Source organism: Strigops habroptila, chromosome 3, assembly GCF_004027225.2.
Source record: "Strigops habroptila isolate Jane chromosome 3, bStrHab1.2.pri, whole genome shotgun sequence".
Lineage (NCBI taxonomy): Eukaryota > Metazoa > Chordata > Aves > Psittaciformes > Psittacidae > Strigops > Strigops habroptila.
Genome location: NC_044279.2, coordinates 58,207,053 through 58,224,021, shown reverse-complemented (window position 1 = coordinate 58,224,021; position 16,969 = coordinate 58,207,053). Strand labels below are relative to the sequence as shown.

At 36.1% G+C, this 16,969-nt stretch overlaps 1 protein-coding gene across 5 annotated transcripts in view; it reads left to right on the top strand.

The window, feature by feature from the left end:
- The window catches only part of ARNTL2 (aryl hydrocarbon receptor nuclear translocator like 2), a 38,990-nt gene extending 22,225 nt beyond the window's left edge, over nt 1-16,765 (top strand). For 4 of the 5 annotated variants that reach the window (XM_030478566.1, XM_030478567.1, XM_030478569.1 and 1 more), the window contains exons 9-17: nt 474-617; nt 2,281-2,521; nt 3,424-3,530; nt 4,126-4,276; nt 5,458-5,513; nt 6,290-6,398; nt 11,353-11,440; nt 13,131-13,239; nt 14,510-16,765. In XM_030478566.1, the coding sequence (XP_030334426.1) occupies nt 474-617; nt 2,281-2,521; nt 3,424-3,530; nt 4,126-4,276; nt 5,458-5,513; nt 6,290-6,398; nt 11,353-11,440; nt 13,131-13,239; nt 14,510-14,646 (1,142 nt within the window). In that variant the 3' untranslated portion in view covers nt 14,647-16,765. The remainder of the gene's footprint in view (nt 1-473; nt 618-2,280; nt 2,522-3,423; nt 3,531-4,125; nt 4,277-5,457; nt 5,514-6,289; nt 6,399-11,352; nt 11,441-13,130; nt 13,240-14,509) is intronic. The other variant, XR_003990443.1, reaches the window with a different exon arrangement.
- Nucleotides 16,766-16,969: the final 204 nt, after the last annotated feature.

Here is a 16,969-nt window from a genome sequence, read left to right as displayed (position 1 = left end):
ACTTCAGTATCAAGAATCACTGTCTTCTCTGAAAATGCTAAGTGTCAATCCTAATTTAACCAAATCTTATTTTGTTTACAGTTATTTCTAATATGGAAAGCATTATATATTGTGCAGCTAATGACTATATAATAGCTGGCTTTTATCAGCATCTTAGCAGTTCTTCCTTGTACCAAATAGAAGTTGAAAGTTTATAAGGCATACTTATTAAAATACCATTCAAAATATCAAGAAGGTTTAAAAATAGTATGATAGTTCTTCCTAGTTTTTGAATCTGTGTGACAGTCACATTTTCTGTGCCCTATTTAAGTTAGACTTTTTTCATTTTTAATTGTAAGGAGAAATTTAGACAGCTAACCAGTAAGGAGAATGTACTGGAAGCTAAAAGGAGAAAAAGGCCTTGTATTCTGAAGTTTTGTTGTTGGATTTTGCTTGTTTGGGGTTTTTTAACTATTTTACCAAACTTTTGTAAGCTGGCTTGCAAGTACACACAGATTTTCAAGCTGGACCAGCTCGACTGAATTCTGGTGCTCGACGTTCCTTCTTCTGTCGGATAAAATGTAGTAGGACCACAGTCAAAGAAGAAAAGGAGTGCTTGCCCAACCCAAATAAGAAAGGTATTCAAACAGTGTAGATAAAGTGGGGGCTTTCTGTCTTGAAATTTGGTATGTTCAAGTTCTGAGTCAGTAGTGTGACCCTTGTAGTTATCAGTAACTTAACAAAGTAGCTGTAGAGACGTGTAGATACGTACTAGAGACACATTTTGAAAAACAGTCTAATTGTACTCTTTCTCCTCCCTATTTCCTCCTGGAAAAGAAGGAGGGAGGAACCTGAGTTACAGTGGCTGTTTAGGAGTGCGTGGTTTGTTGTAGTCAAATTTTAGAAGTCTAAGGGAAATTTTTGAAAGCACTGGAGCAGATCAGAAGAAGGAAACTAAATAACGTAAGTCTTGAAGATAACTCTGTGAATAAGGCCTGCAAAGTCTACTGTTTTGAAGGAAAAAAAGCAAGTAAACCAACTTTTTTTTCTGATCTACTTTTTGTGTTGTGTACTTAAAAGTATGAATTTTCCTTTTATTTCTTTTACTATTAAAAGTTAATTTATCAGTGTAATTCCATTATTTTTTCCAATAATTTTAATTTACTTCATATTTTGGTATGCCTGTACAGCAGTAGACTCTTGTCAAGTTTTCAGAGAATGGATCTTTTTAAAATGTAATTTCCACCTTCTGTTTAATACCTTAGTATTGATTTTTGCAAAGGTGTGCTGAAATTGTTTGACCCTGAATAAATCCTCCTACTTTTGTTTTTCAGTGTAACCTGTTACTGTTGAGATATACTATACAATAGTAAATGTTAAAATAGGTCTGTAATTGTAAGTAAATAGAATTCAATCTCCCTTGGCGTGCCAGCTAACTCGGTGTGAGATAAGAATTTAACTTTTACAAATGTTTTTTGGAAAAGCAGTATTCAGAGAAGGCACTTTGACAGTCTGAGAAATTGTGACAAAGTCATAGTAGATAATTCATTCTTTCATTTTGCATAGTTGATAGGAAATCAAATCTATGTAAAGCATGATTTGTTCAGAATGGAGATATCAAGAATTCTTTGGCAATTTTTTGAAAGATAGTTCAAAAAAGATAATTCAGGACACATAATCATCTCTATACCTTGATGCATATGGGGGCGTTTGCATGTAAGATAGGCAGCAGAGAGTCTTCCAGCCACAGGAATGAATGACAGTGTATGCTGTAATTTAAGACTTATAAAATACTTGTGTTCCCAGAAAATTGAGGAATTCAGAAGCTTGAGATAAATAGAAAACAAGCTGGGTTGTTTTGTATTGTTCTCTTGACTTATTCTTCTAGCAATTGCAGTATGTTAAGGTCATTGTGTTCACAAAAGGTAAATTGATTTGGAAGCTGCAGAGTTTATTTTCATTTACAATACACATGCAACCATATAAGGAGAAAGTGATCTGTGGGTTACCAAACTATTGGTTTACTTTTATTTCTGTGAGACTGTGTTTGAACTGCCAACACCTATAACTTATCTTCCTAAATCTTACATAGGGTTAGAAGTGCTCTCTCCAGGTAAGCCAAAATTAAGTAGTACAAAATTAATTAAAAAATACTCTGTAAAAATATCTATAGCTTTGTACAGTTGTTGTAGGTAAGCATAAGATATAGTTGCTGTGGTCTCACAGTGAACAGAATAAAAGAAAGTAATTCAGTTTACTTTTTGAACTGTAACTGCTTCTTATTTCATTTCTTTTCACTAGATCACAGAAAATACTGTACCATTCATTGCACTGGGTATATGAAGAACTGGCCTCCTAATGAAGTGGGAGTAGACGAGGAAAATGATGTAGAGAAGGACAGTAGTAACTTTAACTGTCTTGTTGCAATTGGGAGGTTACACCCTTATATTGTTCCACAAAAGAGTGGAGAGATAAAAGTCAAAGCCACAGAATTTGTTACACGGTTTGCCATGGATGGAAAATTTGTTTATGTAGATCAGCGGTAAGCATTTTGTTCTTTAATGAAAAGAAACTACTGAATGGCACCACTAGTTAAATTTTCTCATACTTTCTGTCAGAGCTGCAATTTCTCAGGCAGGATAGAATTTTCAGGTGCAATTCATTCTGAATCTATGAGTAGTTGCACTTTGGTTATTTGTCAAACAAAATGTACTGTATAAAAGTAAGTGTATTATCTTATAGGAAAAGGTGAGGTAGCAAGATTAAAATATGTCATAAAATGCACTCGTACTTATTTATTCATAAAGAAAAATCTCCAGTTAGAGCTTCATAGTGATGTATACGACTTAAGCAGTAAACACAACCAAAAATTATACTTCTTTAAATCTTACTATTTGGAACAAATACATTCTATCTAAATGAGGTACCAAATTGTTTCATTAGAAGTGAAAACGAAGTTCCTATTTCCTGAACTTCATATAACAGACGTTTATTTGATGCAGAGACTGAGTCATTATTGTCACTGGAAGCTTTTTGCTTTCAATCATCTTGTCTTTCATCTAAAAGTGACAGTTTAGACCTCTTCCTTAAAGTGGCAGAGAAAAATTCAACTACTGGGCTTTTTTTTTAACAACTCCTTATATGACCAGTACCCTGATTGTCTAATGGGAAGACCTAATGATCAAAAGTATTGTGTGTGTACTTGTGGTTTGCATGTTTAAACACTGTTATTTTGTCTTTAAATTGCCATTCATTGCAAATGGATAATTTGCAGTGAATAATATTTCCTGTTGGTTTAGAGCTATACTAATGCTATATCTTTTCCCCAAACATGAACACAAGCACTTATTTCTTTAATATTATTTTTCTGCTTTATCTGATACTGAAGAAAACAGCTTTGCAGTTGTTTGAATCCACTGTAGTTCATGTTTTTATTTCTAACAGTGCAACAGCAATTTTAGGGTATCTGCCACAAGAGCTTCTAGGAACTTCTTGTTACGAGTACTGCCATCAAGATGATCACAATCATCTAGCTGAAAAACATAAAGAAGGTACAAAATAATTGGTCCTCCCAGACTACTTACAATTACGTTTAGCTGCTGTGTGAAAACACTACAAATCAAAATATCAGAAGCTGAGAATTAAGAAAACTAAACAGTCTTAGCATTGTCCTTTTCTACATCTCTGTCAAGACATGCCTGCATAAAGCTTGAAATAAAAGCAGGGAGAAACTTCTGTTGCCTTGGATCTTGGTGCGGTGCTTTAGTTGCAAGGCAATAATGTTAATGTTTCTTTCAACCCTCTGCTTCAGTTCTTTATAAGAATGAGGAAGGAATCCTGAAAAGCAAGTGTGCTAATCATATGATTAAAGACACTGATTATGAAAGTTCACAGTCAGGAGGCTTCCTACTAGTGGTTTGCAGAAACCTACTACTTCGGCTTTAATTTAAGATTAATAACAGTGCTGAAACTATAGTTTGGTTTTAGTAAGGATCCTGTCCTGTCAGTGGTTTCGGCATTTAATTTGTATTACCGGCCATCAAAACCATTTTGGTTTTATGATACTATAATATAGATTTTTATTGTTATTAAACTTTATCTTTCCAAGAATAAATATGGTGACTACAACTTTCCTTTCTTATCTAGTGTTGCAGAATAAAGAAAAAGTATTTACAAATTCCTACAAATTTAGAGCAAAAGATGGGACTTTTGTTACTTTAAAGAGTCAGTGGTTTAGTTTCATGAATCCGTGGACCAAAGAACTAGAATACATTGTATCAAACAACACTGTGGTATTGTAAGTAATTCATACGACTCCCCATGTTATCGTTTTGTCTTAATTACAGTTAGCATTAACAGGAAACAACCTGTTTAAGAAGCAGAACAAGACTAGAAAATATCAGCACTGCGCAAAAAGTGGTTGAGTAACCTGGAAGAACATTTTTTTGTCTTTGCCAGTTATTTTTATTTCAGTCTTAAGTCATGGATTTGACTCTGAAAACTCTGCTGTTTCCCAGTAGAAAAAAAAGAGGTGAACAATGTTCTTTAAAGGCAGAAATTATGGATCTTTTAAGAAAAGTAGATATGATTAAATGGAAATGTGAAGTTAGTTCTGCTTTTCCCTCTGAGCTTTACAAGACTGCATGTCAGTTGACCTAATTTTAAATGCTACCCTGCCTACTGCATGTGAGAATGTGGAGAAGCATAACTGATAGATTGTAAAAATGCAAGGCAGGACAAAAAGATCATCTCCAAGTTGATTGCAAGGGAGGAGCCTGTGAGACAGAAAAGTCTGTATTTAATTCTTCTTTTTAAGTCGTCTTTTTCATTTTCTGTGTTGCAATGGAGCTATAATTTGGATTGATTGTTCCAGTGATACTGAGGATCTTTGCAATGACTGGGTTTTTGAGAGGGGGACAAAGTTGTCAGAGGGGCCTTTTACCCATTCTGTAGCTGGTTCATGTCTTCAGTCAACATGTCTGTTTTGGCCATGACCTTTTTCTTCAAGAAGACAGAGAAGAGCAGTTAAGTCAGTCTGTGCTGTCCAACAGCCAAAGGCCACTTTTGCCTGCCCTTGAGATCTGGGCATCTGCAGCTGTCTGGAGGAAGAAAGGTAGGCAGAGGCTGCTGGTGGAAGGCCTGTCCTTGTAGCATTTTTTTCTGGTTAGCTGGTCCCCCTCCTAGTAGTAAAAATCGTGGCCTTGTTCTCTTGTCATGGAACACAGACAGCTATATTGGTCTTTCCCTATTTGGAGAATAAGTGGAAATAATATTTCACCCAGTGCTTCAGAAACAGTACAAAGGATTGAACATAGAAACATGTGAGGAATATCTCTGATTTTTTTTACTAGTTTGAGGATGTTAGTTTTTACTCTGTGTAAAATATTATTGAAATCAAACGTAAGCATGCTGGGGTTTGCTTTTGAAAAGCTTGCTGATTTGGGGTTTTTAAAATAATTTTATCTATTTAAATCTTAGAGGTCATAATGAGTCAGCTGAAGATGAGGTCGTCTACAGTTCCCAGCCTGCAGAAGGCAAGTGTTGCTTCTTACAGTTATCATAGGTGCATGGAATTCTTTTTATTCTAGGTTGTGTGCAAGGAAGTACTAATTGGTTTTAAAGCTAACTCTGATAAAAATTTCTAGTTACTCACAGCATCCTAATTCATACCATTCATGTAACTCTGACCAGAAAAGCTTATAGCACATCTTTTCCTTCTAGCAGCTTCTACCATAGCTACTATAATACCAATATATTCTAGGATAGGATATTATACCTCTGTCACAGCCTCTTTTCATATTTTGCCTGGTTTTCTTATGAAATGCAATTGTACTGTCTGAGTTTACCTATAGAATAGAGGGTGATACTGATATTGATATATATTTTGTTAATATTTTTCTGCTACGCATAGATTGTGATTTCTACATGGTTTTTTATCATCTTGCTGTAAGGTTTTTATTTTTGCTTTTGAAATTGTTCCTTTTAATGACTGCTTTCAGTTTGTGAAAAATTCAAGGGTTTTGTTTTTGTCGTGTTTTGCATTGTCTGTGAGAGACTGGAGGTGGCAATGATTAAAGCTAATTTCACTACTGGAGATTGGCAATTTTCACAAATACATTATTCACTTCATATTGCAAATGAGACAACTCCCTCCCCCATGAGTCAGGGTTTTAAGGAATTTAATTTCTGAAAATAAGAGGTACAGAACAAAAACTGCTTTAAAATGGATCCTGGCCTGATTGTCCTTGCTGTGTAATGAAACTGCTATAGACTTAAGGTTTTCTTTTGCTTTGTTTTGTTTTAACTGTAGATGCTGTAAAACAGTCTTTAGTAAGTGTACCTGGAATGTCCTCTGGAACAGTTCTTGGTGCTGGAAGTATAGGAACTGAAATTGCAAATGAAATATTAGAATTGCAAAGGTAATAAATGCTTAACATTGTACATTAGGCTTTTAAGTAAAGATAGAGAAGAGGTATATGGGAGTATGTGAGGGTTGTTCAAGTTTCATTTTTATTGTGTTATGTGTAAATATTTTTAGGTTGAGCAGTGGCTTTATTGAGATGCTATTGATTATAATCTAATGTTAGTCTCATACATGAAAGAAGACATCACTGGTGTCGATAAATAGTTTTGTTCTGGGCATGCAGTTTCCTTTGTTAATGGAAGTATTATTTAATTGTGACTTCAAAAGTGTTACTGTGACGCAGCTGCTTCTCATGGTGTTGAAATGGGTAGATAAATCATTCGGGAATGGAAAATCGCTTGTCTGTGAGTAATGTTTATATTTTTTGATAGCACTGCTCTGCTAGGAGAACTTTCCTTGCAACAGTCCCCAGTGGAGTGGTTTCGTAGCCTGTATTGTCCCTTGCCTGATTATCCTGAATGCAGGCTAAAATGATAGCACAGTTCCCACCCATACCCAGCCACAGATTAAAAAAACCTTACTGCGTCATTCCAAGTGGGAATCCATACAAGATTCAAATTGTGAATTAAAGATTGGCCCTTTTAAAGCTAACTAGTTTTAGCAGGTATACAGATAGCCAAGAAATTTGAAAGGAAGAAACATAATTTTAATGTGAAGATATCTTTGATATTTTTTATTGTGGTGTGTACCCAGAGTGGTGCCTGACTTGCCTTGTTCTCATATTACGCTATGTCAGTTTGCACTGTATCGTTTGTTGTCTAAAAACATTTTTTAAGAAGTCTCTGAGCCCCCTAATTCCATGCCTTTGGATGCACATGCACAGAAAAAGTTTGTTTTCAGTCACAACTCTTTCAGGAACTAAGGCTTCATCAGATCTAACTACTTTTGTTCAGGTCAGATTTAGGATAATGGTGCTATCATCTCATCAGCACAGGAGAAGTTATTTAAGTGTTAGTTTTGGATAATGAAGCTGTCCCTCAGACTTTAGATCTTATAATTCCAGTTCCAGGTAAAGGATTGCCAAGATATTTTTTGTCTGCAGAGCAGTGTGTTCCAAGGTCCCATGTAGTTCTTTCCACTGGCACCTTTGCAACTGGATCTGAAAGAGAGTAGTAATATTAAATCTTCCAGGCAGAAGTATACCAGCTTTGGCAACAATGGTAGTGGTATAAGGAATAGGTCTATATCCTAGAATATCCTGAGTTGGAAAGGACTGGTGAGGATCAAGTCCAGCTCTTGACACTACATGGGGTAACCTAAAAGTTAAACTATATATTTAAGAGTGATGTCCAAACAGTTCTTGAATACCAACAGATGTGGGGTCATGACCACTTCCCTGGTTGTTCCAGTGTTTGACCATCCTCTCAGTGAAGATGATCTTCTTAATATCTTCCCTGGTACAGCTTAAAGCAATTCCTCATGTCCTACCACCAGACACCAGAGAAAAGACATCAGCACCTCCCTCTCTGCTCTCCATTATAAGGAGGTCGTAGACAGCAGTGAGATCACCACTCATTGTCCTCTGAGCTGAACAAACTTAGTATCAGCTGTTCCTCAGAAGTCATGCCTTGTAGCCTTTTCACCATGTTTGTTGTCCTCCTTTGGACACATTCTAATATTTTTATATCCTTACATTGTGGAACCCAAATTGGCACACAGTACTCGAGATGAGGCTGCAAGAATGCTGACTGTAGTGCGACAATCCCTTCTTTTGACTGGTTGGCTTAATGCACCTCAGGATACCATTGTTCCCCTTGGCCATCAGGGTACATCTGACGCACGCTGAGCTTACCATCAACCAAACCCTCCAAATCTCTTTCAGCAGGGCTGCACTCCATGCTCTTGTCCTCCAGTCTATACATACATCATATGCCATATCATAGTCAGTTTCTGCTGTTTCAGAAGCAGGCATCAGCTTGCCTATGAGGTTGTTAAGGGAAACAGTGTGAAAAGCTTTATTGAAGTCAACATCAACAACATCCAGTGCCATCTTCTCATCCGCTGTGCTGGTCACCTCCTTGTAGAAGGCTGTCAGCTTGGTTAAGCGTGATTTCCCTTTCATAAGTCCATGCTGAAGTCCAGAATTACACATCATCTTTTCACAATGTGGTTGACTTCTCAGCTGTCTCTTCATCAGAAGAAAGTATTTAGTTTTCTGAAACAGTAAAAACCATGGTCACAGCTGAAGAGTGTGATGAGTGACAGTGGTAAATGTTTCTTACTCTGTTTCCAGTATTTTGGAATTTCGTTCCAACTATGAAGTCACATCCTTTTACTAGAATAGTCAAAACGAACAGGGAAACATTCATTTTCAATGAAAGGAGGAAAAGAACAAATATTTCAATTGTGATGTGATGAAAAAAATTGCTACTTAAGTACAACAAAAATTAAAGTCCACCACAAGGCATGTTGGCAGGTTGCTGGAATTCTCCAACAAGGAGGAAGAAAAGCACTAGCAACAAAAAAAGGATTAATATCATCAGCAACAAAGATGGGGTGTTACATTTTGGAAATACCATTGTTAATGTCCTCTCATCAGTACCACCTAGACAGAAGGAGAGTCACTTGTTAATAATAAAATTAATTTATTAATATCTTTCTGAAGACTGAAGAAGTCAGCAGAAGTTCTCATCCCTGATGGTTAATATCCAGGCATGACCCAAGAGCTTAGTTTGACTCTTATTCTAGATGCTTCAGTCATCTCAATGTGGTGTTCTTGATTGAGATACCTGACTTCTGCTGAAAATGCTTATCCATGTGAGCATATGTGTCATCAGCTTAAGGAAACCAGTTGAAGGAGATGAATACTAAATTTGCTGCATGATGAAAGAACAAATGCATTCCTGGGAAAATTTTCTTCAAAGCTACCCCTTGAAAGTTCTGTGGTATTTGTGTTTTTAAGAACCACAAGCAACGCTTTTTGTCTCCATACTGGTACAGAGGCAACAGTTTCTCTATCTTCCTAAGCAACAGAGGGAAATCTTGTGAGCTTCGTATGAAGATTAAACCAACCCATTACTCCTCTGCTGTTCTTTGGTAACAGTCATCTTATTTCTCAGCTAATAGACTGAATGTCACAAGATTTTGAAAGGAAAAATGTTTTGCTTACCAGTTTCATCAGCCACAGTAATCCAAGCAATTTTAGTCTTGTGCGGGTATGTTTGTTTCAGTGATCTTAGTTGTCCATGGACACTGGGAATTGAGACATAAACTTGTGCTGAAACTAATAGGCCAAGAAGTTGCTATAGAATCACAGAATGGTTTGAGTTGCATAGGACCTTAAAGACCATCTAGTTCCAACCCCCTGCCATGGGCAGGGGCACCTTCCACTAGACCAGGTTGCTCAAAGCCCTATCCAACCTGGCTTTGAACACTTCCAAGGATGGAGCATCCACAACTTCTCTGGGAAACCTGTGCCAGTGTCTCACTGGATTAAGAACAAAGTCATGCGGAATAAGGTAAACTCTGTGCCCAAAGGAAGGGCAGTGCTGAAAAGAAGCCAGCTAAGGAGGGGAGCGGTTATACTGCGTAACTGGGATGTCTGGCATCATATTCATCTTACAGGTTTATATCTTGAGAGAAAATAAAACGGGGAAAAAAAGTCACAAATACAGTTGGCCTCATCAGTAAGAACTGACCGTTTCTGGAGATGTCTGGATGTAGTTGCTTGCACCCAGATGTAGTTCACTTTTCCAGAGTTGTTGCTGAAAACAATGCTGTGTTTCTTTCCTGCCAAAGAGCAGAACTTCATGCTATTTCTTCATTTCTCATTTGTATGAAATCAAGTTATCATTTTGCACACACTGAGGAAATCAGGATTGGACAAAAGAGTGATCAACAGAGGCTAACACCAGCTGTTTTTCATCAAATATCTTCGTGACTACAAACCTAATCCAATAGGATGAGTGCATTTATTACCTGAATCTGCTCTCTGCATTTTTAATACCAATAAGACACAGATGGTTCTCAAGCTGTGCATCAGACATCATCAAGTTTTTTTAAGAACTCCAGGACTATGCCTACAGCTCTATTTACAGCCATATTTGAATTGAATTGGCATCCGATGAATGATCAGTTCAGTTACAGCAATACAGTTACAGCAATCTATTCAATCTGGAGTTTCTCTCCTGGCTTTTAGAGATAGCAGTACTGCTTATCAAATGGCACATGGGAGATTGGAATGTAGGGAACTAACAAATATTCACCACAAACAGCTCAACTTACTTAAGATAGGCTGTTTATTCATCCATTTTCTATCTTTCCTCCTATCCCTTATCACATTTCAGATCTGTTGAAGTGACAGAAACAGAGGCATCCAGAGTACCCCAATTTTCTATAGGCTTGTTCTTTGGTAGTTAGGAAGAGCAGAGGGAGATGGGAGCAAGCTGTTCAAAGGGCCCTGGTATGACACTCTCACTGTTAGTTTTGTTATCTGGCACATTGGGTGAGGAAGGATGAGCAGTATCTCAAGGAATTCTGGTAACAAATAGTGGTCTTTAGTTGGAATTTTATGAAAATATGGAAAGACAGGCATAACAAAATAACAGTAGAGGGAACATTAGAAGGATGTGTTGGTTTTCCTCTATCATTTAGCAGAACCTCTTTATGTTGTCTGTATTCTAGATGTATTTGAACTGTACCTATTTGTCCCAGTGTGCATGATTCTGAAACCTGTTACTCTTTGGTCTGTCAGTGCTGGTGATTCAACAGAAAAAATAAACGTGTGCTCAAGTAATTATGACCCATGGCCTTTATTGATCTCTTCGTGTTATCAAAACTTGGAGCAGGAGAATGTAGAATCTTCAGGAGAATTTAAGACAACATTGTCTCAGATTAGCTGGCTCGTGCTTCGTCACTGGGGAGGTCTGGTGGGTTCTGCAACACTTAGGTTATTTTTCAGTTTATGAACAATGTCACTTGCTAAATCAACTAAACATATACGATTCTAGGTTACATTCTTCACCATCTGAGGAGTTAAGTCCATCACATCTCTTGAGAAAGTCACCTTCTCCAGCTTTAACTGTAAACTGCAGCAATGTGAGTATGTCACTGCCTGTAAAAATCTGAAAATGAAAGGTTAATGTCAGATAGCTTAAAACCTATGTTTGAATGAAAACCCTGGCTTACATTTTTGGGAGAGGCTGTGTAAGGCATTGCCAGCTACCTGGCAACTGAGAACATCTGAGAGATGTGACAGCAGCAGAAGTTCCAACCTTACTTACAGGGGCATCAGTTCAAGCCCTAAGGGGCTATTTCCAAGGCTGAGAGCACTGCAGTCTCCACTCAGTTATTAGGATCTCTGCTGAAGCTCTACAAATGTGCTAAATATGAATGTGATTCATGTGATGAGAACTCTTCGGGATTTGGAATTGCATAAAAACTTTTGATAAAAAACTGTCAGAGGGTAGAAGTATTTTTACCTGTTGACAACCTAAATATAAATCAGTTCTTGTTTTCTCTCATTTGTACTTTTAATGTTAATGTTCTTAAAGACCCTTTTAAAAAGTCTGTGCTGTATGTTCCCAGTTCTTCAATGTTTCAAATTTTTACTTTGAAGGTATTTCAGTAGTTTTCTAAAAATTGATAGAATGTGCTGTTTTGCTAATCTAGTAGTGCTGGTAACACCACAAACCATAACTGTTATAGATATTGATCATACCTTTGGACTAATTAGGATATTTTTTACTTAAGTGTACTGTATGTTGTGTATTGTGCACTGTATTAAAAGACATTTACTTCTCCATCAGCATTTCTTTGAATGTAAATTTATTTCCATTTAAAGACAGTTTATCTTCCCATTGCAATTTTCATTTCCTAACAATGCTGTTCTGGACTAGGGATTGTTTTGGCTTCCTCCTTTCTTATGATAAGCTCTCCCATGCCTTACTGCAGGTCTTTCTCTCTAAGAGTTGGTTGAATTCCTATATACTGAACTCTCTAAGTCTTGCAGCATCTCATCATAAGGATAATTTGATTGTATTCATTGAAGGTTTTTCTTTATTCAGTGCTTTGGTATCCGATTTGTTCCTAAAATGCTGTTGTAAGGCATTTCAACTTTATTAATTTCCTAGTAGAATATACACAAGTCAGGCAGCCCAAGATACCTCTCCTGCTAAATTGCATGTTTGAGTTACATGAAACAAATAAAGAAGTGTTTTAAAAAGGTATTTTCTTTCCTGTATGTTTGGGTTAGAATGACTTCCATCTCTATTGTTGCTAGCCTCATTTTTCTGAAGAGCAAAGATTTTTATCATGATGGTAACAAAATGCAAAATAATAGGAAAGATGAAAGTTTACAATTTGTATAGTTTAATGCATATAGAACATGGGAGGTATGAGGGTCTTTTTGTTATCTTTTAGCTAGAATGTGTCAACATCGACAAACATGATGTCACTGGGAATTTGTAGTTTATGGAACTACACATGGAATGTATATACCAGTACAATTTGTTGTGCTGGATCTATTTGCTGAATATTGAATTAGACCCTCAATAAAGGAGAAGCCATCACTGTAAAGTACCTTTGACAGATGTCTAAGTAACACCTTTTATTTAGGCCAAGTCCAGTGCTAAGTAAAATGTATTTTTAAATGCAGTAGATCTGCATATTTTTCATTTACCCTATTTAGTTCTTAATACTTTGACAGTGATTTAAGTTTCTGAAATGTAATAATTGTGACTAAATTCAGGATTTAATTCTGTCCTTTTTACTACTTCTGTTCTTTCAGGTGCCAAATAAAGAGTTGATTCAGTTACGTCCTTCGGAAACAGAAGTTAGAGAGACTTCAGAACAAAACCAGGGTGCTAGTCCATATCCCAGTAATGAACCTCTCCTCAGTAAGATTTGTTTCTCTTGTGGGTATTCTGAGGGTTGCAGGGGAAGACATTTCTGATAAATGGTGTAATTTTTGAGCGCGCCACTTTACAACCATGTATAAATTGTAAAGAGGTTTGTCTGTCTGTCTGAAGATGAGGGGACTCTTAAAACAGATCTGTTATCACTGGAAGGCAAACAGCAAAGGTTGATCAGTGATTGAATTTCGTGACAAAAATAACACTGTGTAACAGAAATTTACCATTGCATTCTTGCATGCCGCAGTTCTAATTAGGTACTTACTAGTTCTCCAGAAAAGAGAGAATTTCAGTGCAATGTACAGGAACTGGTTGTAGTTTGTGAACTTGTAAACTTTTGTCCTTTAAGCACTTTATGTCTTCCTTAACTGCAAGCTGTGAACAGTCAATAGAAAGGGCTAGTGAAATGTTTCAGAAAGAATTTTATTTTTCCTTATCCTTCAGTTCAAGTGTGCACTAAGGCAGCAGTTTGCCTGAATGTAGGATTCCCTGGCCTTGTAAGAGGAGAATTCTATTGTATTGTTTTTAATATAAAAGGCAAAGTGCTAGAGGAGTAATGTTTATGCTTATGCTGTATTTCACCTCTTAGAAACTTTTCCATCTCCCTCTTTCATTTCTGTTACTAGAGCTTTATTTATTTATAATCTATAGCTTTCTTCCAGTTTAGCTATGAGCTCTTTATATAAAAAAATCCCCAAGGGAAAAAAAAAAGCTAATCCTCAAATAAGTGTTTGAAAAAGAAATCCAAACCAACAATTATCCAGGATAGGCAAGGAAATATTTTTCATTGATACTTGAGCCAGAGCATTTTACCTTACTTTTGTTAAAGGCAAGGGTATAGCGTTGATTTCTAGAGCTAACACATAGTAACTCGTAAGGTTCAGGAGTTCATCCGGCATAACACATTAGATGAGAATTCAGGCACAGGATTGTGTTTCCCACTAAAGTAACATAAAGTAGAACACGGTTTTCTGCTTCAGTGACATGAACTTTACTGCATGGATACAAGTTTTATTAGCTAGCAGTTGGAGGTAGTCCAAGGGATCGGCAAGACTTCAGTCATTGTCTTAAATCAAGTTATCTATGTCCTTGTACCTGTTTGTGGATAGCCATTATTTCTATTACTGGATTATTTTTTTTAACGTGTTTGTCTTGACTTCAAAGGAAGGTGCTGTTTAAAAACAAGTATGTTGTAAAAGTTATTATATTCTTCATGCTTCATGCTGCTTACGTTAATGTGTTAATAATTTTATAGGTGGTAATTCTCAGCTGGACTTTGATGCAATATGTGAAAATGATGACACTGCTATGACAGCTCTTATGAATTACTTGGAGGCTGATGGAGGACTTGGTGATCCAGTGGAACTCAGTGATATACAGTGGGCTCTCTAGTTCTGCTTTTTTAAAAGAAGAAGGAATGTAAAATCTGTAATGCACAACAACCATACATCCTCAGTACTGTATTATAATTTTTTAATGTTTCATTTGAATTCATACTTACTGTCTATATATTTCTAAAGACTGAAGCCTTGTTCAGAGAGAGACAGTTTCTTCTGATGCACCTATGGAAAAATGCAATATCTTTTTCATGATGGGGAAACCTTGAAATTTTAATATTGAACCATCTGTAACTGGAATGCTTAAAACACTATATTTTTGCTAAGAAGCTTTAACCAAAAGGTACTGTACAGTGTACAGGAATACTTTTTCTTAGTTTTAATACTTAAAACTTTTATTTATTGTTTTTGTTTCAAATGGTAGAATATTGATTATCCATGTTACTTTCTGTAGAACCTACTGTACTTACACAGTTTAAGAATATTTGTAACTATTAAATTTCATTGAAATGATGAATTGCACACACTACACTTGTAAAATAAGGTATTGTAATTCTCAAATGAAGCAGTTTGTGATTCCTTGCCCTTCTCAGAAGTGCAATTTTTGTAGTCAAAAGTGAAAATAAAGCATACAGCTCTGGGAGCAAGGATTTGCATTGGATCACCATAACAATCCGAAGAGAATGTTTTGAGAAAAATGGTCATTTCCCCAGTACATGGTAAGGGTATAAGAAAGGAGCAACAAAATCTTAATTACTATTTTGTATTGTAATATGTTATTAGAGGGGCAGCGCGTAGAACCTAAGGAAAGTAGTGCTGTAACTGTAATAAAGCACTTTGGTCTCACCACAGGTTATTTACTAACTAGAGAAGTTTGGATTGTCTTGGTCCCAGAGTGAGGCTAGCACTGTCTGTTAGTGCAAACATGTTCTATACTATCTTTTATAGTCTCTAGGTTTTTGGAGAGATTAGGGTGATTTTCTATTGCTTGAGTCTGTGACTTTTTAAAGTATTTGTGTAATATAGTGCTGTCTGTAAGTAAATGCTATATAGGATGACCTTCTTTTGGGGGACAGCTTTTGCAAGAATTGTAACCCAGTTACAGAATATTACTCGAGAACATGGCACTTAATAGGTTGCATTAGAACAATATAGCACTACTATATAAAGTGGATCTTTTATCTCTGGTATTAAAAGGTTTAGATTATTTTTTGCATCAACTATATCTCATAAAAGCATAGTTTTTCTGCTTTGTTTTGGTTTTTAAATTCAGGTAATGAAAGGAAAGCATTTGAAGATACTCAATACGTGCATACTTAATACAGACATTTAACCACAGGGACTACCATAAGCGCTATGGTATTCGTTTTAACACTAAAGGTGAGAGATAGGCAGCCTGTTTGGGCTATTTTTACGACGGCCGAGGTGTGTGAACAAATCGATGTGGTAGCCGCTAGATGTCAGGCTTCTACTGTTGGATAACGGCCCTTTCCTGAAGGAATGCATGATTTGATCATGCACTGACTTCTTTCTATGCTTTGACAGAGCACCTTTGTATCTTATAGATATGAACCTCTTTGCAAATGATGAATTTTTTGGTGACATCTTGTCCAGATTTGCTAGAACGGATTGTTGGATTGACTTTTATTTTTCAGTCTATAGATTTTTTGCGTTGAACTTGCATGTGATTTCCTACCGTCAAAGGTTTTGGTTTTTTTACAGATATGGGGCCAAAATTATCTGTTCACTAGCTTTATTAGAATGAACTTTGCTGTTTCTTCACAGAGATGAATTTTGGGCTACATCATGGAGCAAAATGAGAAAAATAAACCGGCACTTTTAAAGAATTGATAGAATTCTATTTGTATAAATGAACTCAGAGAATTTCAATTTTTGCCACTGTAAAATGCATTTTCCTTTTTCTATTTAATTATAGAAATAAACTCTAAATAAAGCAAGAAATACTGCAGCTAACACAGATAACTGAGTAAATAAATAACTTGAAATTATACAGACTTTCCTCAACAGTTTCTTTTTGAAAATGGTGTACATGTTTTTATTGAAGAAGCATATTCACTCTTTGACAAGATTTATATAACTGTCTAGAGTCAAACCACTATTTTTTGATTCTTCTTGGATTTCTTTAAAAAATAAAACCAGAAATGTGACCTGGAGTCTTCTGCAATGATCAATATTGTGGCTCTCAATTAATTTATTAGATTCTCCCTTTACTATTTGTGAATTATTGTGGCTTAAAACAGTCTTACAGAAAAAGTGTGACTTGTAAGTAATGATGAAGTTAACACACTTGTTGAATACAGCTGAGATAGCCTGTGCTTATTGCTGTTTGTATAACAATACAATTCTAATAAGATATA